This window comes from Erythrolamprus reginae, chromosome 6, assembly GCF_031021105.1.
Source record: "Erythrolamprus reginae isolate rEryReg1 chromosome 6, rEryReg1.hap1, whole genome shotgun sequence".
NCBI lineage: Eukaryota > Metazoa > Chordata > Lepidosauria > Squamata > Dipsadidae > Erythrolamprus > Erythrolamprus reginae.
The window spans coordinates 39,381,083-39,405,706 of NC_091955.1; the positions used below are offsets into that span (position 1 = coordinate 39,381,083).

A 24,624-nucleotide genomic window follows, 5' to 3' on the forward strand; every position below is an offset into this window, starting at 1 on the left:
TAGGAAACATGGCAGTCTCGAACCTCCCTCTGAAAATGCTGTAATGCCAGATGAATGGCTTGAAGTTCCAGCCAGTTGATGCTGTTGCATACCTTCTCTGGTGACCACTTGCCCTTGATCATTCACTCCTGCAGGTAAGCTCCCCAGCTGAACAAGCTGGTGTCCATGATGATCATCATCCTGGGGGGTTCCCTGAAAATGCACCTAGTGGCCAGGGCATCAGAAGTCCAGCAGGGCAACCTGTGGAAGAAGCCCAGCCCACCTTCTGGTGTGGCAATAGGAACCACTGAAGTGTCCTGGCAAGACAAGTTTACGGAACTATGATGATACATGAAAGCATCTTGCCTAGTAGGCAAGGCAATGTGTCTAGTGGCAAAGAGTGGAATGAATGAACCTGACCAACCAAGCTCCGAATACTGTCTCACCTGTCCTGGAAAAGGTGAACCCGGCAAGATTCAGAGTCTATAATTGCTCCGAGGTTGAGAAGGCGAGTGGAGGGGATGGGGTTGCTCTTCTCTAGATTGACCAAGAACCCAGGGACCTGGGTGATGCTCTGATGCTCTGATGCTCTGGACATCCACTGTCCCCTGAAGGGGGGGGAGATGACTAAATTAAGATATCATTAAGATAACACTAAATTCTGACAGACAGAACCCTGACAGATGCTGCTACTACTGCCAGAATCTTGGTAAAGGTCCTAGGAGCTGAAGAGAGACCAAAGGGCATGGTTCTTAATGAAAATGATGGCCTGCAAATAGGAATCACAAAAATCTCCTGTGGTCAGGATGGATAAGGAGATGAAGATAGGCCTCCATTAGGTCCCCAGATGACAGAAAATCCCTTTCATGAATGGAACCCAAAATGGTTTGGAGAGACTGCATTTTAAAATGCCACTATGTCACATGGCAGTTGAGGGTGTTTAAAATCCAGTATGCCCCATCATCCCCCTGAATTCTTGGGCATGAAGAAAAGAATGGAATAAAACTCAAGGCCTTGTTGACTCTCAGGAACTGGTTTGATGGTCTGGATTTGCAAGAGATTTTGGATCTCCAGGTCCATCAGATGTTTCTTTTGAGAGTTCCTTGGGACAGAACATTGAAGGAAACAAGGCAGGGGGAGGAGAATTGAACTCAATCTTGAGGTTGAATCAAATGGTGTTGAGAACCCAGGTATTAGAAGAGATATCTTCCCAATGGGCTGCAAAATGGTGCAGGTGCCCACCAAAAAGAAGATTAGATTGGAGATCATTTACCCCTGCAGAAATGCCTGTTGGAACCCCCTTGAAAGGGCCACTTGGATAGAAAAGATTGTCATGGGAACTAGGTCTATCCTGTGTACACTCAGAGCCCTGTGCATGCTCACGGTGATAATATGGGGCCTTGTAGGCAGAGTTGGTAGAACTGCTTCTGCCTATAAGGGTTGCTCTACATTCTGGTCACCTCTGCTGTGATGGCAGCACCTTCCACTTGTCCTTGATTTTGGTCAGGATGTGCTCAAGAACTTTGCCAAATACCAATACCAATCACTAACCCCTTTGTAGGGGGCCAATGCCAGCCATTACTTACTGCATGATGGGCTTGCCAATGTCAGAGCCACAGAAAGCGGCATGAAGAAATGTTAGATACTAGGATCATACAAGAAAATTTGGTGGCATTCAAGGTAGCATCAGCAGAATACTCGGTAGTTGCAATAATTTTGTTGATGTCATGGTACAAGTGAGTGTCTTTAGGGAGCAATCTGGCCTGCAACCGACACAGCCAAATTAGGGTGGATCTATTGAAGAAGGCCCTCATGGCCAGGCAGATGCCTGATGGAATTTTATGGCACATAATTTCAACCTTATCCTTCACCCTGAAAGCCTCGCTTGGATCAGTGGTCAACAAAGATGACAAGGACACCTGTACAGGACCATAAAGTTTGTGATCCCTGTTAATAGGGGCTGTCAGAGAACTGAGATTAGGTCACTGGCACTGAACTCTGTCCAGAAATAATTTTAGAGAGCGAATGGCAAGTTCCTCCACAATAGGCTCAGAAAACAAACCTTCCTGGGGGTTATGACAAGATGTGGCCTCTGAGGGAGCAGAAGGCTGGTCCATGCTGGCAGAGGCACTGGCCTTATACCACAAGGATTTGGACAGAGGAAGCCAAAACAGACCCCTTAAAAGCTGGCCTTTCCAGAATCACCCCTTCGTCATCAGAAAAATCCTTATGGCCATGGGCCGAAGAAGGTGGTGGGTAGCATGTCCCTTACGCAAAGACTGGTGAATGGACAAATTAGTATCCATCCTAGGAAATTAGGGATGCACAATACTATGATGCCTAAAGGTTGTGGCAAAATAGCTTTGAAAAATAGCTTGTGTGATTCACCTAAATCCTGGGACAACTCGGGCAACACCCCGCAGAAGTTGGAGTGAAGGTTGCCCCTGGAAACTACAGGGGGGGTGTCGGATTCCGATACCAAGGTCAAAGTCAAGAAATGTTCCTTTCTGTAAGGCGGGGCAGATGCAATGGGATCCTGTTCCACTGGGTCTCCTTGAGGCCAAGATGAATGCCCTTCCCCCAGAGACTGGGAAGAAAACTCTGAAAGAGGTTTCTGTAAAGACATAATTCTTAAGAGGCTAATTGCTAGAGATAACAAGAGAGAGGAATGTGACAGTCTGTATTGTATTTTGAATATGGAAGAGAAGAGAATAAAAATGGAGTTTCTTTGTTTATGAAATCCTGCATTCAGTAAGCGTTATTTCCAATACAGTAGAACCTCGACATACGAGCTGCTCTATATACGAGCATTTCGAGATGCGAGCTAGGAGGGGAGAGATATTTTTGTTCTACTTACGAGTCCAAATTCGGGATACGAGCGCTCACCGCCTGTCCCTGTCAGTGGCCCAGCCACCTTCACCCGCCCGGACAACTGCCAGAGTGGCTCCTCCGGAGGGGCGCACGGGGAAGGGCTTGAGCCGCCGTCTTCTCCTTTCCCCGTGGGAGCGCCGCACCTCTTATCTGCCCGGCCTGAGAGGCACGAAACCGGTGAAGAACAGTGTTGAAACTCCCACGCTTGAATTAAATAAGAAATTCAACCAGCCAGCTCAGGATGGCCAATTTAGCTAATGATGTCCAACTGTTAACACAAACAGTCACTGCATTGCAAGCACAAATCATCGCATTACAAAGTCAAGCTGCCACGCCAGTTCAACCACAAGTCATCATTCAACCAAGGCCAAAGATTTACTTAGCTAAGCCATCTGTTTTTAGAGGGGCAAGAGATAAATTTGATGTACAGTGGTACCTCAAGATATGAACCCCTCGTCTTATGAACAACCCGAGATACGAACCCGGGGTTCAGAAAAATTTTGCCTCTTCTTATGAACTTTTTTGGTCTTACGAACGCCAAACCCGAACTTCCAGGTTCGGCGTTCGAGAGGCTGCTGGGAAGCCCCCCGGCTGTTTTAAAAGGTGACAGCCGGGTGGCAGGGCTTCCCAGCGGCCTCCAGAACGCCGTTCGGCAAAAGTTCGGGTTCGGGAGGCCGCTGGGAAGCCGCACTATGACAGGCAGGGGAAGCGGCGTGGAGCAATGGGAAGCTGAAGCCGCCGGCGGTTTGAGCCTCCCTTTGCCCCATGCTGCTTTGCCCTGCCTGTTGTCCTGGGTGAAGTGCTGGGGGGAGGGAGTCAGGAAGGTCCTCCTGCTCCCCCCCCCAGTCAGGGCGGAGCAGTGTGGAGCAAAGGGAGGCTCAAACCGCCGGCGGCTTCAGCTTCCCATTGTTCCCCGGGCGGCGGCAGACCGCCTTTGTATTTTTGGCTGGGGGGGGAAGCAGGAGGCGCAGGATCGGGCCGGTGGCGGGCGTGGGGCGAGGCAGCAGGTCAGCATCCTGGGCGGGCGGGCTGTGGGCGAGGAGGCGGGGAAGCCTCTTGCAGCAGCTGCCACAGCCGCCGGCTTCCACGCCGCTCGCCCGCCGCCCGCCCGCCCAGGATGCTGACCTGCTGCCTCACGGGGAAGCCGGGCAAGAGCGATCTTCTGCCGGCCATGGGCGAGTGGCGGGGAAGCCTCTTGCAGCAGCTGCTACAGTGGAGACATTTGGGTTTTTGGCTGGGGGAGGAGGCAGGAGGTCCGGCCACCCCACCCCAGCGCTTCACCTTCCCCCCCCCAGCCAAAAACTCAAAGGTCCCCACCACAGCACCCGCTGCAGCCAAAAAGGCAAAGCCGGGCAGTTCCCCAGCCGCTGAAGGAGGCTTAACCCCGTCCCTCTGTCCCACCTATCGCCTGTATCCAGCAGAAGCTGCCACCCGAGCGCTCTTGCCCAGCGGGAGGTGAAGCACTGGGGTGGGGGGGCTGTCGGGACACCCCCCCACCCCAGCACTTTTCATCCCGCCGGCCAAGAGCACTCGGGCAGCAGCTTCTGCCAGACACGGGCAATGAGCGGGACAGAAGGGCGGGGAGAATCAGGAGGCTCTTTGGCGGCTGGGGGCTGCCTGGCTTTGTGATTTTGGCTGGGGGGGAGGGAGTTAGGAAGGTCCTACTTCTCCCCCCCAGCCAAAAACACAAAGCCAGGCAGCCCCCAGCCGCCGAAGGAGGCTTAACCCCGCCCCTCTGTCCCACCCATTGCCCGTATCCAGCAGAAGCTGCCACCCGAGTGCTCTTGCCCAGCGGGAGGCGAAGCACTCGGGTGGGGTGGCTGTTGGGACACCCCCCACCCCAGCACTTTTCATCCCGCCGGCCAAGAGCACTCGGGCAGCAGCTTCTGCCAGACACGGGCAATGAGCGGGACAGAAGGGCGGGGAGAATCAGGAGGCTCTTTGGCGGCTGGGGGCTGCCTGGCTTTGTGATTTTGGCTGGGGGGGGGAAGAAGTTAGGAAGGTCCGCAGAGGAGGCAGGGAGAACTTTGTGCCACTTCGGAGCCCGGAGGAGGAAGAGGAGGAGAAACCACAGCCACCGTTGTGGCCACGCTTTCCTTCGGAGCCCAGCAAAAAGCTAACCCCGCCCCCTGTGCAGCCAGAAGGCTCCTTGGGGAAGGCGGCCACAGGAGGAGGAGGAGGAGGTGGAGAGGCAGGATAGCTTTGTGCCGCTTTGGAGCCCGTTTCTTTCCTGCTGCCACTATCTCCTTGAAGGTTTTCCCAACGAAGCGCTACGCTGGGCTCCGAAGTGGCGCAAAGTTCTCCCTGCCTCCTCTGCGGTTGGGAGGCTCCATGGGGAAAGTGGCTGCAGAGGAGGCAGGGAGAACTTTGTGCCACTTTGGAGCCCAGCGCAGCGCTTCGTCAGGAAAACCTTCAAGGAGATAGTGGCAGCAGGAAAAAAACGGGCTCCGAAGAGGCGCAAAGCTATCCTGCCTCTCCACCTCCTCCTGTGGCCGCCTTCCCCAAGGAGCCTTCTGGCTGCACAGGGGGCGGGGTTAGCTTTGTGCCGGGCTCCGAATGAAAGTGTGGCCACAGCGGTGGCTGTGGTTTCTCCTCCTCTTCCTCCTCCGGGCTCCGAAGTGGCACAAAGTTCTCCCTGCCTCCTCTGTGGACCTTCCTAACTCTTTCCCCCCCCCAGCCAAAATCACAAAGCCAGGCATCCCCCAGCCGCCAAAGGAGCCTCCTGATTCTCCCCGCCCTTCTGTCCCACTCATTGCCCGTGTCTGGCAGAAGCTACTGCCTGAGTGCTCTTGGCCGGCGGGATGAAGCGCTGCACTGGGCTCCGAAGTGGCGCAAAGTTCTCCCTGCCTCCTCTGCGGCCACCTTCCCGAAAGAGCCTCCCAACCGCAGAGGAGGCAGGGAGAACTTTGCGCCACTTCGGAGCCCAGCGCAGCGCTTCATCGGGAAAACCTTCAAGGAGATAGTGGCAGCAGGAAAGAAACGGACTCCGAAGCGGCGCAAAGTTATCCTGCCTCTCCACCTCCTCCCCCTGCGGCCGCCTTCCCAAAGGAGCCTTCTGGCTGCACAGGGGGCGGGGTTAGCTTTGTGCTGGGCTCCGAAGGAAAGTGTGGCCACAGCGGTGGCTGTGGTTTCTCCTCCTCTTCCTCCTCCGGGCTCCGAAGTGGCACAAAGTTCTCCCTGCCTCCTCTGCGGCCACCTTCCCCAAGGAGCCTCCCGACCGCAGAGCAGGCAGGGAGAGCTTTGCACCGCTTTGGAGCTTGGTGTGGCTTTGAAGAAAACGTTGGCTGCAGCGGCAGTGACAGCTGTGGTTTCTCCTCCTCTTCCTCCTCCGGGCTCCGAAGTGGCACAAAGCTCTCCCTGCTTCCTCTGCAGACGGGAGGATCCTTGGGGAAGGCGGCCGCAGGAGGAGGAAAAGGAGGATAAGCTGCAGCAGCCCCTGCCGCTGCAGCCCCCTTTTCTTCAGGGCCGCCTGGGCTTTGAAGCAGCGCAAAGGTATCCTTGCCTCCTCTGTGGATGGAAGGCTTCTTGGGGAAAGTGGACACAGGAGGTGGAGGAGGAAGAGGAGGAGAAGCCGTAGCTGTCACTGCCGCTGCAGCCAACGTTTTCTTCAAAACCACACCGGGCTCCAAAGCGGCGCAAAGCTCTCCCTGCCTGCTCTGCGGTCGGGAGGCTCCTTGGGGAAGGTGGCTGCAGAGGAGGCAGGGAGAACTTTGCGCCACTTTGGAGCCCAGCGCAGCGCTTCGTCGGGAAAACCTTCAAGGAGATAGTGGCAGCAGGAAAGAAACGGGCTCCGAAGCGGCGCAGTTATCCTGCCTCTCCACCTCCTCCTCCTGCGGCCGCCTTCCCAAAGGAGCCTTCTGGCTGCACAGGGGGCGGGGTTAGCTTTGTGCCGGGCTCCGAAGGAAAGTGTGGCCACAGTGGTGGCTGTGATTTCTCCTCCTCTTCCTCCTCCGGGCTCCGAAGTGGCACAAAGTTCTCCCTGCCTCCTCTGCGGCCACCTTCCCCAAGGAGCCTCCCGACCGCAGAGCAGGCAGGGAGAGCTTTGCGCCGCTTTGGAGCTTGGTGTGGCTTTGAAGAAAACTGCAAAAACAGTTGGCTGCAGCGGCAGTGACAGCTGCAGCTTCTCCTCCTCTTCCTCCTCCGGGCTCCGAAGTGGCACAAAGCTCTCCCTGCTTCCTCTGCAGATGGGAGGATCCTTGGGGAAGGCGGCCGCAGGAGGAGGAAGAGGAGGATAAGCTACAGCAGCCCCCGCCGCTGCAGCCCCCCTTTTCTTTGTCAAACTTCCCGGTTCGGGAGGCTGCTGGGAAGCCCCCCCCCCCCCCCGCTATTTTAAAAGGTGACAGCCGGGCGGCAGCGTTCTTTTGCGGGGGTTTTTTTCTTGTTGCACGGATTAATTGACTTTACATTGTTTCCTATGGGAAACAATGTTTCGTCTTACGAACCTTTCATCTTACGAACCTCCCCCTGGAACCAATTAGGTTCGTATCTTGAGGTACCACTGTATTTCTACAAGTATGCCAGAATTTTTTCAACTCATCTCCAGAGGACTTTGCTAGGGATGCTATGAAAGTCTCTTTCATGATAAGCCTGTGTAAAGGTGCTGCATTTGAGTGGGCAATGCCCTTTTTATCAGGCCAGGATCCAATCCTGCAAAATTATGCTGCTTTTTGCCAGAGGTTTGAACAAGAATTTCAAGACCCCATGCGCGTACAGAACACTATCACTCAGTTATGCTAATTACACATGGGCAATAAGACCATCTCGGAGTCTATCTCCAACTTCCAGAAACTAGTCACACCCCTGAATTGGAATGAGCAAGCCCTTATGGAACTGTTCCAAGATGGCCTGAAACCTAGAATTGTGCATGAAATGACACGCCAACCAACACCCAACACGTTAAATGAACTTTACCAGACCTGTTTGATCATTGAGACTAATTTGTCATCTGCCCAGAAATGTGTCACCAGATAGGAAAACCAGTTTGGAGAGAGAACCAGACCAGTGCCAGCTCCATGCCAAAGATTTCAAAACAACGGTTTCAACTTCGTGCAAAGACGTCCCTTCCAGATGCCAACAGACACAGGAAACCGACCAGCTGTCATCGCTCGAGAGGAACCAATGGATCTAGGTACGGCCAGACCTCGCCTGAGTGAAGCCGAGAGAGCCAAACATCGAGCGGAAGGCCTATGCATGTATTGTGGAGAGACTGGATACATGCTACCAACTTGCCCTCAGAGAAGTCGTCGCACTCTCACGTCTACTCCAGTCTCGAACACCGCGCCTGCGTTTCAGATCCAGGCTACCTTGCCGGGAAACGACCAGAGCCCAGCCTAAAGCATACCTTAGGCCGGGCAGGCACCTTCAAGACACCTGACCTTAGCCACTAAGGTGAATTTAGAAAACCCAACCAAAACCCTCCCTGCTATTGCCTTAGTAGATTCTGAAGCCACCTCCAACTTCATGGATGAGACCTTCGCTTGTTCTCATGCCATACCATTGTGCCCCGTCACACCTCCTACGACGTTGGAGTAGGAGCTGTACTTCTCCAACAAAGCCAAGATGGCGGACCTTTATTACCCTGTGCCTATTATTCTAGGAAATTAAAACCTCCCGAACGGAATTATACCATTTGGGAAAAAGAACTTTTAGCCATCAAGACTGCTTTTGAGACCTGGCGACATCATCTGGAGGGAGCCTGTCACCAAGTACAGGTGAGAACTGACCACAAAAACTTGGAATTTCTCCAAACTGCCAGGAAGCTAAGCCAGAGACAAATACGATGGTCCTTTCTCTTTGCCAGATTCGACTTCCTCATTACCTACATTCCTAAGTGGGACAACAAACAAGCTGATGCATTGTCTCGCAAACCTGAATACACCCAAACCCAAGAACCTGCACCGCTTCGTACCATTCTGCCTCTCCCGTTGATCGCAGCCACCCAGAATACAGTAGATCTTCACGAACGAATTTGCGAAGCGCAATGCCAGGACCTCTTTGTCACCCAAAGGAAACAAGATCTAGAACCTGATTCTCCATGGACCATCGCTGATTACTTGCTCCGCTACCATGACCTGCTCTAAGTTCCCACAGGGCCAATCCTAGGTCTCATCCTCAACCAGTGCCACGATAATCCCGCAGCCAGCCATTTTGGCCTCTTCAAAACCCTACACCTTGTCTTTCGTACCTTTTGGTGGCCCAGACTCCACCATGATGTCACTACCTGTGTTAACTCATGTATCCATTGCTGCCAAGCCAAAGCCGCCCTCGGACCCCTTCCTGGATTATTGCAACCTTTACCTACACCTGAAAGACCCTGGGGTACCATTTCTATGGATTTCCTCACCTGCCTATCTGTTTCTCAAGGCTTCACTACTATATTTGTAGTAGTGGACATGTTAATGAAGATGGCTCATTTCATCCCTTGTCGTCGAATCCCTACAGCCAAAATCACAGCTCACCTATGCATCCAGCACATCTTCCGCCTCCACGGATTACCCGACACCATCATCTCCGACCGTGGTCCGCAATTCACTGCCCAGTTTTGGAAAGAACTCATGACCTCTCTCCAAGTCAAGATTTCCTTGGCATCCACCCATCACCCCCAAGTCGACGGGGCACCGAAAAAGTTATTGGCATCCTGCAACAATATCTTCGTTGTTTTGTTCACGACAGACAAAATGATTGGTCCAAATATATCTCTGTAGCTGAGTTCACCTTTAATAACTCTGAACATACCTCTACGCAGACCACACCATTCTGCGCCAACTATGGGTTCCATCCCGGCTTGTTTCCACTCACTCCTGCTGATTCTCCGTTTTCACTTGCTGCTGATTTTCTCAATGAGTTACGTGCCGTTCACCAACTCGTTAAATCAAGCCAAAGAAGACTACAAATGCTTTGCCGACCGTTCCCGCAGAGACACTCCCCCATTGACTGTTGGCAATGGAGTTTGGCTTTCTACCAAATACATTTCTTCTGAACCTCACCGCAAGCTGGATCAATGTTTCATTGGCCCTTTCCCTGTTGAAAAGGTCATCAATCCTGTGACATACTGTTTGACCCTACCTCCTTCCATGCGGGTGCATCCCGTATTTCATCGCTCACTATTGCTTCCAGTCTCCCCTGAGTCTCCACTTCGGCCCCCAGTCCCTGGCCCTGCCGTTCCTGCTCCCCCCCATCCGGATGCCACCCTTCACATTCCACTACGACGCTTGGACATTACTAGCATCCGGGACTCTCGTTGGCTCAACGACCGTTTCCAATATCAGGTGGAATGGTCCGGAGGTGGGCCTGACACCACTGATTGGATGGATGCTCATGACTTTGATGCTCCTGCTTTGATTGCTAACTTTCATGTTCATTTTCCTGATAAACCTAACCCTAATTTTCCTCCAGGGGAGGGGAGGGACCCTGAGGACGGGGATGGTGTTGTACATACTCCTGGTCAGTTGGAGGATGATGAAGAGCTTGATGACTCTGATATAGATAGTGTTTATGAATTAGTGGTAGGCCCTGGGTTACAGGTATTAGAACAGATGGGAGGCCAGCCACAGGATGTTGCTATAAGTCCAGAATCTAGTGAGGAAGAGACCAACAATCGCTGGGTAAATCCTTGCTTCAGAAGGGTTCAAAAACGCAGGGAGCAAGTATTAGGAAAAAGATATTAAGGGGAGGAATGGGTTAGTTACTGGAGTCATGTATTCGTTATGTCACAGGGGAAGAAGGGCCACTGGGGAAGAAGGGTGGAGTTTCAATGTTAAAGATCCATAATGAAACATGTGTCATTTTGGCTCCGGAGTGAGTAATCTTATCCTTTGCTATTTCTCAGTCATTCCTGCTGCTTTTGAACTATGCTGTAAAGACATAAATCTTAAGGAATGTGTGTGTGGACTACAGTGATCCCCCGAGTTTTGCGATCTCGATCTTTGCGAAATGCTATATTGCGATTTTTCCACCCGATGACGTCACTCCCTTCATTTCTCATCTTTCTTTCTCTCTCTCTTTCTCTATCTTGCTTCTTCCTCTCTCACACTCTCTTCCTCCCTCTCTCATCTCTTTCTTTCCTTCTCTCTCTTTCTCTATCTCTCCCCCTCTTGCTCTCGAGCGGCGGGCGGCACCCAGGGAAGGTTCATTCGGCCGCCCACCAGCTGATCTGCTCGGCAGCGCAGTAGCAGCGAGGAGCCGAACATGGGGTTTCCCCTTTGCGTGGGCAACGGGGAAACCCCATCCTCGGCTCCTCGCTGCTACTGCGCTGCCGAGCAGATCAGCTGGTGGGCGGCCGAAGGAACCTTCCCTGGGTCTTCAACTCCCAGAGCGGTGGACAAGCGGCGGCCGGACAAGCGGCGGACAAGCGGCGGGTGGACAGGAAAAGCGGCGGCCGGACAAGCGGAAAAGCGGCGGACAAGCGGCGGGCAGAAAAGCGGCGGCCGGACAAGCGGACAAGCGGCAGACAAGCGGAAAAGCGGCGGACAAGCGGGCAGGCAGACGGCTCCTCAGCTGCTGGCTCTTCCCAGGTGCGGAAGTAAAAACACCATCTGCGCATGCGCGGCCATGGAAAAAGGGGCGCGCATGCGCAGATGGTGTTTTTACTTCCGCACCACTACATCCCGAAAAATCGATTATCGCGAGGGGTCTTGGAACGGAACCCTCGCGATAATCGGGGGATCACTGTAATTGCTAGAGATAATGAGAGAGAGAGGAATGTGACAGTCTCTATTGTATTTTGAATACGAAAGAGAAGATAATAAAAATGGAGTTTATGAAATCCTGCATTCAATAAGCATTATTTCCAATATAACTAAAGTTCTACCAGAAACCAGAACTACTGAGCCCCTCAGAGAGGGTCTGCAACTTGGGCGTCCTCCTTGATCCACAGCTTACATTAGAGAACCATCTTTCAGCTGTGGCGAGGGGGGCATTTGCTCAGGTTCGCCTGGTGCACCAGTTGCGGCCCTACCTGGACTGGGACTCACTGCTCACAGTCACTCATATCCTCATCACCTCGAGGCTCAACTACTGTAACACTCTCTACATGGGCCTACCTTTGAAGAATGTTCGGAAACTTCTGATCGTGCAGAATGCAGCTGCGAGAGCAATCATGGGCTTCTCCAGGTATGCCCATGTTACACCCACACTCCGCTGTCTGCATTGGTTGCCGATCAGTTTCCAGTCACAATTCAAAGTGTTGGTTCATGGCATCAGACCAGAATATCTCCGGGACCGCCGTCTGCTGCACGAATCCCAGCGACCGGTTAGGTCCCACAAATTTGGCCTTCTCCGGGTCCCGTCGATGAAACAATGTCATCTGGCGGGACCCAGGGGAAGAGCCTTCTCTGTGACAGCCCCAACCCTCTGGAATCAACTCCCCCCGGAGATTAGGGCTGTCCCCACCCTCCTTGTCTTTTGCAAACTCCTCAAAACCCACCTCTGTCGTCAGGCATGGGGAAATTGACTCCCCTGGGCCGTTTCCGCTTTATGTATGGTCTGTATGAGATGAATGATTGTTTTTATATTAGGGGTTTTAAATTGTTTTTAAATTGTTTACTATGTTCTGTTGTTATGAGCCACTCCGAGTCTCTGGAAAGTGGCGGCATACAAATCTAATTAATTAATTAATTAATTAATTGCTCAAACCAGTCAAATTTAAACTTCCACAGTTGAAAATCTTCGGGTGGTGGTGATCATCCCGGCAGGGGAAGACCAGCTCATCCCCAGCGGCAAGCACAAGAATGCAGGAACCCATCCCAATAGAGAATCCCCCCCAGGGGAAAAACTTTGGAAGGCTGCCCAGAAACAAAACAATTAAAGTAATTGGAGGGCTTAAAGCAGTTGCTCCAGCGAGCTAGAATGAAACTGCTGACTCATCAATAGCAGCAGTTGTAATTTGCAGCAGAAGCTGCCTCGCTGAAATCCTCGCCTGTTTCTCACTATTATAATCACAAAAATAAGGAAAATGAGGAACAAAAACTTCCACAAACTGTGATATTGACTACAATTAGCTGGATCTGATTGGGAACATGTCTTCTTGCTTAAGTGAGTCATAAAAAACTGAAGGAGTCAGCTAAGCAAAGGGGCATTACCTGGAAATTATTACATCTCAGTCTCCTAGCAACAAAAGTCAATACACACATGTGGATGCTCCAGCCAACTGCAACTCAGAACAGAGTTCTAACATACATGATCTCATGCAAGATCAGTAGCACAACATCTTGTGCTACTGATCTCACATTTAGGCCTCTATTTTCTGTGAATTGAGGCCTGATGTTTGCAAAGTGAGGGAAGGCTTCACTCCTTCCCTCCATTTGCCTTTTCCTTGTTGAAACCTGCTCCGGCCCTCTGGAATCAGCTCCCCCCAGAGATTCGCACTGCCCCCACCCTCCTAGCTTTCTGAAAAAGTTTAAAGACTTATCTATGCAGCCAGGCCTGTGGCCATTAGATCTTCCCTCATGACCAACAAGTGTTTTAGTGTGTCTCACGGGGTGAATGCAGCTGCGAAAGCAATCATGGGCTTCCCTAGGTATGCCCATGTTACACCAACACTCTGCAGTCTGCATTGGTTGCCGATCAGTTTCCGGTCACAATTCAAAGTGTTGGTTATGACCTATAAAGCCCTTCATGGCACCGAACCAGAATATCTTTGAGACCGCCTTCTGCCGCATGAATCCCAGCGACCGGTTAGGTTCCACAGAGTTAGCCTTCTCCGGGTCCCGTCGACTAAACAATGTCAGCTGGTGGGACCCAGGGGAAGAGCCTTCTCTGTGGCGGCCCCGACCCTCTGGAACCAGCTCCCCCCAGAGATTAGGATTGCCCCCACCCTCCTTGCCTTTCGTAAACTTCTTAAAACCCACCTCTGCCATCAGGCATGGGGGAACTGAGACATCTCCCCTTGCCTATGTAGTTTTATGTATGGTATGTTTGTGTGTATGCTTTTTAAATAATGGGGTTTTTAGACTTTTAATATTAGATTTGTTACTGTATATTGTTTTATTACTGTTGTGAGCCGCCCCGAGTCTGCAGAGAGGGGCTGCATACAAATCTAATAAATAATAATAATAATAATAATAATAATAATAACAACAATAACAACAACAACAACAATCATTATTATATTAGAACTTTTAGGTTTTTTAATTACATTAATTGGATCCAGGTGTATTGTTATGCTTTCTTTGATATGTTGTGAGCCACCCTGAGTCCTCGGAGAGGGGCAGCATACAAATCCAATATATAAATAAATAAAATAAATGAAATGAAATGAAATGGTAGAAAGGGAGAATCAAATGAAAACAAATATTTTTGTATATCCCCACTGTATATCCACAGTTAATTACCTGCAAAAAATAATATAATATTAAAGCCATTTCAAACTTATAATTTAATATCAGTTTCACCAGTTGTTTTAAAATCAGCTATAGCCAAAGCAATTTACAGCTTAGTGTGCCTGCAAATGTTTCTGCTCCACATGTAGTTTGCTTTAAGTAAAATAAAAAAAATAAGAAACTACCCTTTTCTCCCTGTGAACTTTCCCATTGATTGATGGGAATAATAAATTTTAGTCATATTCAATTCTGTCTTGATCCCATATGTGTTTTTATGTGTATGTGCAAGAATAGGAATGGTATACATGGGGATGATGGTAAATGGCTCCTTCTACAGTTCTCCAAATGATTCAAAGCAGCCAGTGCAGCTTCCCAGTATGAAATGCTTAAGTAGACCTACTGAATGAATTATTTATTTTTCCTGCTTCTTAAGACTTTATTTACCTCCAGTGTTCTGAAGAGATGTAGATCCAAAAACAATAATTTTTCCTGGAGTTCCAAAAATGTGTTCTCCGAGTTTTTCATAAACAATGCAGCCTAGTTAAACCAAGGTAAAGAGAGATGGCAATTAAACACAATAAGGAACAGAATCTCTAACCATATACTCTACATTTAATGCATACCTATGTATATAATTTTCTATTTTTTTAATCTTTTAACTGACAAATGAGATGTAAAGCATAAGAAGCAGAAAGCACCTGTGCATCATACCATTTGTTCTCTCCAGTTCTTCACAAAAACAAAAAGTCTAAAACTGTTGTTTCCACTTTTCATAACCTTAAAACATATTTTTTTAATTAATTTTTAACAAATTTATATTACACACAACATAAAACAGTGCATAGTGAAATATGCCCCCCACTCAGACACACACACATTCCCCACCACCAAATCGGAGGTGTTCTTGTATAGTCCACTTGACCCAAGAGCAATATATCTATTTACATATTATAGAGTGATTCCAATTTGTTTCTTGTAGCTTGGTCTCGGATTCTGCTCGTCATATATCGTTATACCTTGTCCCAACGTCCCATCAGTTGTCTCAACTCAGTTTCATTTTCCGAATTTATCCTTTTATCCATAATTTCAAATTGAATATGGTCCACCATGTACCTATACCAATTTTGCTTTTGATTCTTGTATTTTTAATTTTCCTTATATTTTCTACTATATTTTCCATCTCTTGTACCTCTACTTGTATCTCATTTTGCCACTATTTAGTCAATCCTTCAATCGTGTCCCCGTCTGACTGCACTAGCAATTTATATATATTGGTTGCTTGCGCCTTTATACCTTCACTTTTTTCTCTTATTATTTTCTCTAACCCTTTAATTACTCTAGTAATTTCATCTTGTGTAATTTCTGCATTCAAAATTTGTTTATCTTCTTCACTTACTATTTTCCCAACCTATCTTCACTTGCTCCTCTTTATACAAATCTTCATAATATTTCCTCATTATCTCCTCTAACTGCTCATTACCATATCTAACCACTCCACTAGTGTCCCTCAATGCTAAAATACATGATTTTTCTTTCCTCTTCTTCAGATATCTCACCATTTGCTGCATTGATCTTGTCCCCCAGCTCTGTATTTTTTGTTGCATCATCATTCTCATCTTGTTCCATTTGATCTCATCATACACCATCAATTGTTTCTTTTCAATTTCAATAAACTATTCCAATCTCTACTTTTAGTTAATCTTGACTGCTCTTGTATCAAATCTATTTCCCTTATCTTCCTTTCCCTCTCTCTACCCCACCTCTTCCTACTATCTGCTTCCATACATATACATTGTCCCCTCATGAAAGCCTTACATGCATCCCACACAATTGATTGTTTAATACCACCCACATCATTAATTCTAAAATATTCAGATAACTCTGTTTGCAATTTCTCTTTATCTTGTTCACTAGCAGTTACAACTGCATTATATCTCCAAATTATTTGATTGTGTTCCTGACCTATTTCCAATTCTGCCAATAGTGGGGCATGATCTGCTAATCAAATACTTTTAATATTGTAAGAAAACCCCCCCAGACCATGAGAATAAAAGCTAAAAATATTTATTAACCACATGATATATATATATCATAGAAACATTTATCAAACATAACATATATCAAACATAACATATATCAAACATAACATATATCAAACATAACATATATCAAACATAACATAAAGACGCCAATATGATAATACCGTATCATATCAGGACCAATTGAAGACACTCAAAAGGTGTACTCAAAAGGTAAAGTACCTAACTTCAAGAACCATCTTTTATAGTATTTTAATGTCTGGTTTACACCCCCTTCCTCCTGTCCATATATGGGGTTGTCTTGCATCCAATTTCATCATAGTTCCTTGGAACTCTCTAGATTAATCCATCAAGCCTTTATGAATGTTTCTTGGCCTAAACAATAGGATTTCTTCATCTTGATACAGGATGTAAACATGTTATTTGTACTGTTTGTTTTTCTGTCAAGGACTGCTGTCCAAAAGGTCGGAAGTTTAGTACTCCAATAAGAGTGTTCCGTATCTATCTAGGCCTTAGATGCCTAGATTCTATAGATAATTCTCTCAAATATCTACTTTTTTAACTTGTATATTGCCCCCCCCATTCATTAATATATAATCTATGCAGCTAAATGTATGATATCTTGCTGAATAATATGTAGTTCTGTTTGAAATATCTGCATGAAGATCCACCATATTAAGTCTGTTTAAATGTAACATCCTGCTATTTGCAGTCCCATTTGTTAATTGCATATTAAAATCTCCTGCCAAAAAAGTTGAGCCCTCCATAAAGTTGTCTAACTTCCTCTTAGTATTTATTATAAATTGTTTTGTTTTCACATTTGGGGCATAAATTGCTGCTAATGTCAGCTTCTTTTGATTTATTTTCCCTTTAACAAATATCCACCTTCCTTCTCTGTCTTTCTGAATTCCAACCTCTTCAAAATTAACCCTCTGATGAATCAGAATCGCTGTACCTCTACTATTTTGTGTTCCTCTAGATTCAAACACCCATTTCCAATTTCTATCATTAATCAATTTATCCCTTCCTCCTCGTCTTCTATGTGTTTCTGTCAAAATCATAATATCCACCTTATATTGCTTAGCCATCCTTAATATCCTAAACCATTTCAAATCCGATCCCAAACCATTCACATTTAAAACCATTATCTTACACTCCATCATAATATACCAAAATCACCATTTTCCCCTCTTGTTTTGCCCTTGGTTTAATTTTTTCCCCTTTCTTTACCCCTATTACCCCTCCCAACGTGCCTCCCCCCGTGCTCCCCCCACCAAGTGGGGGGAAGACAAGAAAAGCCCTTGTCCATTCATGAGGCACATTCTCTTGATTGCGTTCTCACTCAACTGGCTCCTCTTTCAACCCCTTTTAATTGTAATAAAAGATAAATCTCCCCCTCCCCCCTCCTTCCTCCTTTAAATAATTCCTTCTTTAACTTTAACTTCTTTAACCCCCTTTTTCTCCCCCTTAGACTTCCCCCACCGAATAACAAATATACAGGAATCCCAAGGCATCTCCCAAAAAAAACAACCAACAAGACAAGGAGACCCAAACAACATCACTTTCTAGCTCTCTTCTCACGCTGAGCTCGTATTTTTCTCTGCTCTTTTCTAATGTCCTCCACCTGCCCGGTTAACTCCTTCAGCTGCTCTTCCCTTCGTCTTTCCTCATTGTCTGGGGTACTACGACCGTCAAAAAACTCCTCTCCTTCTTGTGCTTGTGCTTCAGCTTCCTCAAACTTAATCCCCAGTTGATCCAATAAAGTCTTTCCCTCCTCCAATGTACGTGCTCTGTACATTTTATTTTCTTGGAACACCAAAATAGCAACTGGGTACCCCCAAGTGAACTTTCTTCCACTTTGATATAAACGGCTTGAAATTGGTTTTAAAGCAGCTCTCACTGTCAAAGTTTCCCAGGAGAGATCCCTCAGAACTCTTATCTCATTTCCATCTTGTTTAAGGCAAGTAGAAGTCTTCAAAGATTTGTAAACCATCTGCTTTTTTTTCACTGAGGAAAGCCACAACAATGTCTCTCTGCCTCTCCCTATCTCTTCGTGCTGCTGCCCAGTGGACTCGCAATAAAGCTTCCAAGCTGACTTGAATGCCTGCTTGCTTATTTATCCAAGCAAAGACTGCTTCTGTTAAGTTTGAATCAGAGACAAAGTCCATTCTGAACCCACACAGACGCAAATTTCTTCTTCTCTGATGGTCCTCCAGATTAGCAATTCTATCATTCATTTGTTTAATTAATTCATCATGATCCTTCACCTGTTTTTCAACTTTCTGTATCTTTCCAGCAGAAGATTCCTCCTCCTTTTTAATTTGCTTAACTTCTGAAGCCAAATCACCCATTGTAGTTTCTACTTTAATAAATCTCTGCTCAAATCCAGAACAAATGTCCAGCAATTTATCCAGTTTTTTTTCAATGTTCGCTAAGCTGGAAGCGTCTTCTTTTTCTTTTTCCCCTCCCTCCGTCATTTTAAGATGTATTGTACTCACTTATCACTTCCTTGTTATAGCAAAAGAACCTCTGTCTTTGCTTGAAACCGTAAATCTTTAAATTCTCTTTGATGTCCGTAGATTCCTGTACCTCCTTTTTTTTCTAAGAAGGATTTATAGTATTTTTAAGGGAGAGAAATCCCTTCACATTATATATTAGTTCGGAGCCAGAGATGAAGCACCTAGAAAACAATTCGGCACATGCGCAATCCATAACCTTAAAACATAGATAACACTTGTGACACAATATTGCTGCCCTCTTTCCTTCCGGTTGAACAATAGAAGGGTGAAAACAATGTTAAATTGCTGTCTTCATCCAACTCTGATCATGAAGTAACAAAGTTCTTTTATTCAAAAATTGCAAGGGTATCAACCATAATTTTCATTCAATGAATATTTGTGGTGGTGGTTTATAAAAAAATATTGTTACGTTGTAGTTGTTTTGGATCTGGACTGTGATCTGGTTGGCTGCTCAAATAATATGAATTTTACAACTTGAAATTTTCAAAACAACATTCCTTTTATTTTTCCTTTCACATTGGATCTTGTCATTTCAGCTCCAGCATAAAAAATATGCATTCCAATCTCATAGACTAAACTAAAAAGTTATAATTCTTTTTAAAATAACAGGCTGTCTACTTTAAAACATCTTCTCATCTCTGAGTCAGGTTCACGCTATTAAAAAGCTGTTTATCATGCAATATAAACACTCATTTATGCAGAGAAACAGCATACACCTCCATATTGTTTCTAGCACTTTGAAGAAAGCATCCATCTCTTCTGTTAAATTCCAGAAGTGATGTAATTAATTAATTAATTAATTTACACACTCCTGAATAGCATTACAACCTTTCCCCCCCAATTTCATCTCTTCTTTTCTGTAACCTTCGGAACTTTGCATTTAACCAAGGACTCCCTTCTATACTTTTGTTATCATTGGCTGTTCTATTTCACTGTCATCCTCACTAGCTTGTTCTACAGTTCTTAAATCACAGTAATTAACAGCTTGTACATCATCTTCATCTTCTGAATCTGACAATTCTAGCTGGCAAATAATTTTTTATTTTTTCACTCCAATCACATATGCAAAATAATATACCATCAATCTTAGAATACATTACAATGAATATTTTTTTTTTCAATTTGGTATTCATAATCCATCCAATGCTACCTCCTTTATATTGGACATCTGGAAAAACAATAATTACTCAAATTTCTTATATGCATTTAGAAAGCTATTAACTAATACAGTTTTTAAGTTGTTTGTTTTCTAATTACATGTAATCATTTAGGCTGTAGTGTTTAAATCTTCTCTATATATCCTAAATATCAATTTCATGTATTTTCTTCCCATTACTTATATTATAATTGCCCTTTAAAAAAGAAAAGAAAGAAAGCAAAATTCCCAATCATGTAATCTAAATCCTAAATATTATCTAACTGTTACAGAGATCAAAAGTATATCAATTCACGAGGTGGAGGGAAATCCAAATAATTTGTCACGTATATCCAATTTAGCCCAATTAATAATAATTCCTTTTAATAAGTAAATAAAGAATAAAGAAATTAATGAGAAGAGAAAAAAGAGAAAGAAGAAAGAATAACAAAAAAAAGAAAGAGAAGGAAAAAGAAACAAACCCTTTCCCCCTTTTTCTTTCATATATCTCTTTTCACAATAAATCCAGTTAAATCATCATACCCCATTTAAGCCCAATGGAATCATAATACCCTACTCTAGTTATATCACTGCAAACCCAGTGGAATCCTCATGCCCTATTCTAAAAAAAAAATCACTGTAAACCTGTAAAAAATCACTTTAAACCCAGTCAAATTATTATGCCCTACTCTAATTATATCACTGTGAACCCATCATCATGCCCTATTCTAGGGGGGGGGGAGAACCTATGAGTCCAATGAAATCCTCATACCCTATACTAGTTATGTCACTGTAAACCCAGTGGAATCATCATGCCCTATTCTATAGAAATATCTGTAAACCCATTGGAATCATCAATAAAACCTGCTCCATTTTATGGGACAATAAATCAAATAAAAATCTCATACCTTAATATAATGTAAATCACTTTAACCCCAGTAGAGACATCATGCCCTCTCTATTTTTAACAATCTAGTTTATAACTTTCTATAAACTTATAAAAACTTATATATAAATTATAATCCACATATCTTGCTTAAATTCTGTAGTTCTATAACTTCTATAATCAATATTTCACACTATCATTAATAACTTTTCTTAAAGTAAAAAATCATCCAATATGATCATCATTATTTTCTATCTTCTTAATTCTATTATTCCAATATAACATAATTCATCCACTTATAAAATTCTCGGGTATAAAATGTTTCTTTATTTTTCTTTCAACATACAATAAAATAACATGAGCAATAAAAAAACAGAACCAATGCTTAAAATAATAATTAATAATATTTTTTAGATATCTTAAACATTCAGAGAGAGAAAAAAGAGCTAATAATACTTTCAATATGTACTTTTTATCCTCTTCTTTGCTAAGTTAATTAAAATTAACCACACATGAGATATATTTCATCTACAAATAACAATATGATAAAATCCAGTCCCTTATATTCCCTTTTTTATTTTATAATAAAACATAAACATCTTAACATGTTAACTCAATATCTAATTTAATCCTTTCATCTCTGTGTTGACTCCCTATACAATGCTGCCACCAGTCCTTATTTTGTCATCTGGGTCTTTAATAGATTAAAATTACACCATCATGTATTTCTTCAAAAATAAGTAAAAGAAAATACTTCTCAATTATTTTTAATTTCATAAAACGTTCCCCAAATTTTATAGTAATCACACTCCTCTTTATCTTTAAGTTTTAAAGTAAGCCTATTCATTTCAGCACAGTCTAAAATCTTACGTAATATTTGTCTGGAATTTTATTCAGCTTCCAATTTTGTGTATATGCTATTCTAGCTGCTGTTAAAATATGTATAATCAAATATGTTTCTTCTTTATTAAAATGTTCTGGTAAAATACCTAATAAGAATATTTCTGGTTTAAATTTAATAGTCTTTTTCAAAATCTTCTGTATCCATTGCTGAATCTCTTTCCAAAATTTCTTAACTTCTGTGCATGTCTACCACATATGATAAAAAGAGCCTCGTAACTGATTACATTTCCAGCATTTCATTGATCTATTCTTAAACATTTTTGCTAATCTTTCTGGTGTCATAGACCATCTATAAAACATCTTATATATATTCTCCTTATATGACATTTTATAATTTCTTTCCCAAATTTGTTGCCACTTATCTCTATTTACTGAATATCCTATATTCTTCATCCACTGTATCATTGTATCTTTAACTTGTTCAAATTCTAAATCAATAGATAAAAAATAATCATAAAACTTTTTTAATCATATGCTCATCTGAGCCAAACAAAATTTCATCTAGTTTAGTTTCTTCTTTATTATCTTCGTTATATCTTGCCTGTAATTGTATATATGTATACCAATCAAGGTTTATACTTTGCTTTTCTAATTCTATCATTATTTTCAACCTTTTTGACTGTGATATTAAATCTTTATATCTTGAAATTTTATTCCACTGTACACTGCTGGGGTGTATCTGAGCTTCTAAAGGTGCAGTCCAATAAGGTACTCTAGAACAGTGTTTTCCAACCTTGGCAACTTGAATATATTTGGACTTCAATTCCCAGAATTTTAGGTAGATTTGCCTTTTCTAAGTACCGTATTGACAATTTTTTTCATCTTCGATAGCATCTTGTTTATATAATTTTTGGTAGAATTCTCATGGTCTTTGCTTATCTTGTAATTAAACCATACCTATAAAATTCCTTCTCAAATTTTTTCACCTCTCTCCTACTAATATTAAAAATAATAAAAATATTAATCATCCAAAATAATCATAACCGTATTTAATTTTCATTGTTCTACTATTCCATTTTTCATTATTTACCCCCAGAATATTTTTTTAAAAAAGATTCATAACATATCTTGCATATACAGCTCAATTAATACGCTTACCTCTTACCTGTTAATTCCCCCTCCATATTTCCTTCATATCCCCCAATCTATAGTCAATCTCTTCCCAATATCATTTCCCTATTATGAATTCCAATTAAATTTAAAGTTTATCATTTAATTCCCATAAATCCAATTCATTATTTTACAAAAGCTAATTCAACTAATTTATAACTTTATAATAATCTCAATCTTCTTCTTCTTCAGAAATCCTGCTGCCACCCATATTTTCTCATTTCCATATTTCATAATCCAAATTACTGAAACGCTTTCTGGTGATAGCATCCATTGTATAATAGTCCTCATGTTTTTCTCATGTTTAATTTGTTCTAATGTTCTTTGCCAAATCTGTGACCATATCTCCATCAGCCAGTTCAGATGTTTCTTCTCACAAAAGTTCTTGTTCCAAACAAAAGTTGATAACTTCCTTTCTTCTCAGAAATAAGCACATAATAAACACATTCCATCCTCATGACCAAAACAGATAAAGTCCACCGCCAAGGCCAGCATCTGTTGGACATCTGTTGAACATATAAAACAAGGTTCTTCCTGTAATAACTCCTCCAACCAGTAGATGGCAAGCTCTCATCTCTTCCATGATTCTAATATTTTTATTTCCATGTTTATTTCCATATTTAATTCTCTTCATTGTAAACTGAAAAAACAACTTCTTAAAGGGAAAAAAAGAAATAAAAATGATACTTTGGTAGTCTAAATTCAAAGTCTTTAAATCTACCTGCTTTTAAAATAATCTGATGCTATAACCGAACCCTTCTGCTATTCGCCCCACCCTCCAGCTGCTTCCCTCCAATTTCCACTTCAGAGATATTTTCAGAGATGGTCTTGATGCCAAGTCAGAGCTGGCATAATTGGGTAATGTGTAAGGGCCGGGATGGCTTCGGAGGGGCCTGGTGGGCAGCAGTTGCTGTTCAACCAGCCGATGGGTAGGAGGGGCGAGGAGGACGGAGCGGGACTCGGAGTGGTTTCTCCTGGACAGAGGAGGTACACAGGCTCGTCAGGACTGCGGAGGACCAGGCAGAGGGAGGCGAAGCAGTGGCTGGTTTAATACTCTGGGTCGCAACTTCAACTGGCTGCCACTTCTTTGGCCGGGGAGACAAAGGGAAGCAGGTGGCTGTTCCTGTGGGCTCTGGAGGAATAAGAAGAGGAGGGTGGCATCTCGCCCAGCCACTTAGGGGCAGCGGAGGCAGCAGAGCTCTCCGTCCCTGCTTCAGTGTCTTCTGCCGGCTGGCATATGACCGGCTTCCCAACTCTCCTTGGCTGAAAGCAGGCAGCAATCTCGGACTGAGCGAGGCTGGCATGCCGCAGTTCACCTGGAAAGCTGCTCACCCGGTTACAGACAAGCCAGGCTCTCCCTGCCTGCTCGAAGGGACCCGTGGATGGGCGACGTGGCTTCCTGAAATGCAGGTGAGCGAGAGCCGAAGGGGCCCCAGCCATCTTTTGCTCGCCCTTAACAAAAGGGGCTGCCTTGACTTCCCCAGCAAGGATCAGCTGGGATGCTGCCAAAAGTTTAAGTTTAAAAGAAATGTTTTAGGGACTTTTAGGAGCTGTCATGGATGGATACTGACACCCATCATTCCCAACCAGGAGGAGGAGGGTCTGCCTCCCCGCTTAGCGTCCCAAGCCTCCTTCTCAAATACCCCCCACCACTTTCCAGCCGCTGTCAAAAAAACCATGTGGACTGAGCACAGAAAAGGGAACATGGGCACTTTTTGAGGGTGTTAGAAAAATTCTAAGCCATTGTACCAACCTGAACGGTCTTCTCAAAGCGCTATGTGGAGAGTCCAACATGGGTTATACTCTAGTCTTATTGGTAGTGACTGAGTTTGAATTTAAATAATTAATTTGGCAATGCCCCCTG

The 24,624-nt window shown here is 44.6% G+C and overlaps 1 protein-coding gene across 1 annotated transcript in view; it reads right to left on the reverse strand.

Annotated features, from left to right (window-relative positions):
• SLC38A1 (solute carrier family 38 member 1) overlaps positions 1–24,624 on the reverse strand; it is a 108,355-nt gene that overhangs the window by 66,856 nt on the left and 16,875 nt on the right. The window contains exons 3-6 of the mRNA XM_070754945.1: positions 14,613–14,705; positions 14,504–14,536; positions 6,846–6,890; positions 331–340 (exon numbers count right to left, since the gene is read on the reverse strand). Coding sequence (XP_070611046.1) covers positions 331–340; positions 6,846–6,890; positions 14,504–14,536; positions 14,613–14,705 — 181 coding nt within the window. The remainder of the gene's footprint in view (positions 1–330; positions 341–6,845; positions 6,891–14,503; positions 14,537–14,612; positions 14,706–24,624) is intronic.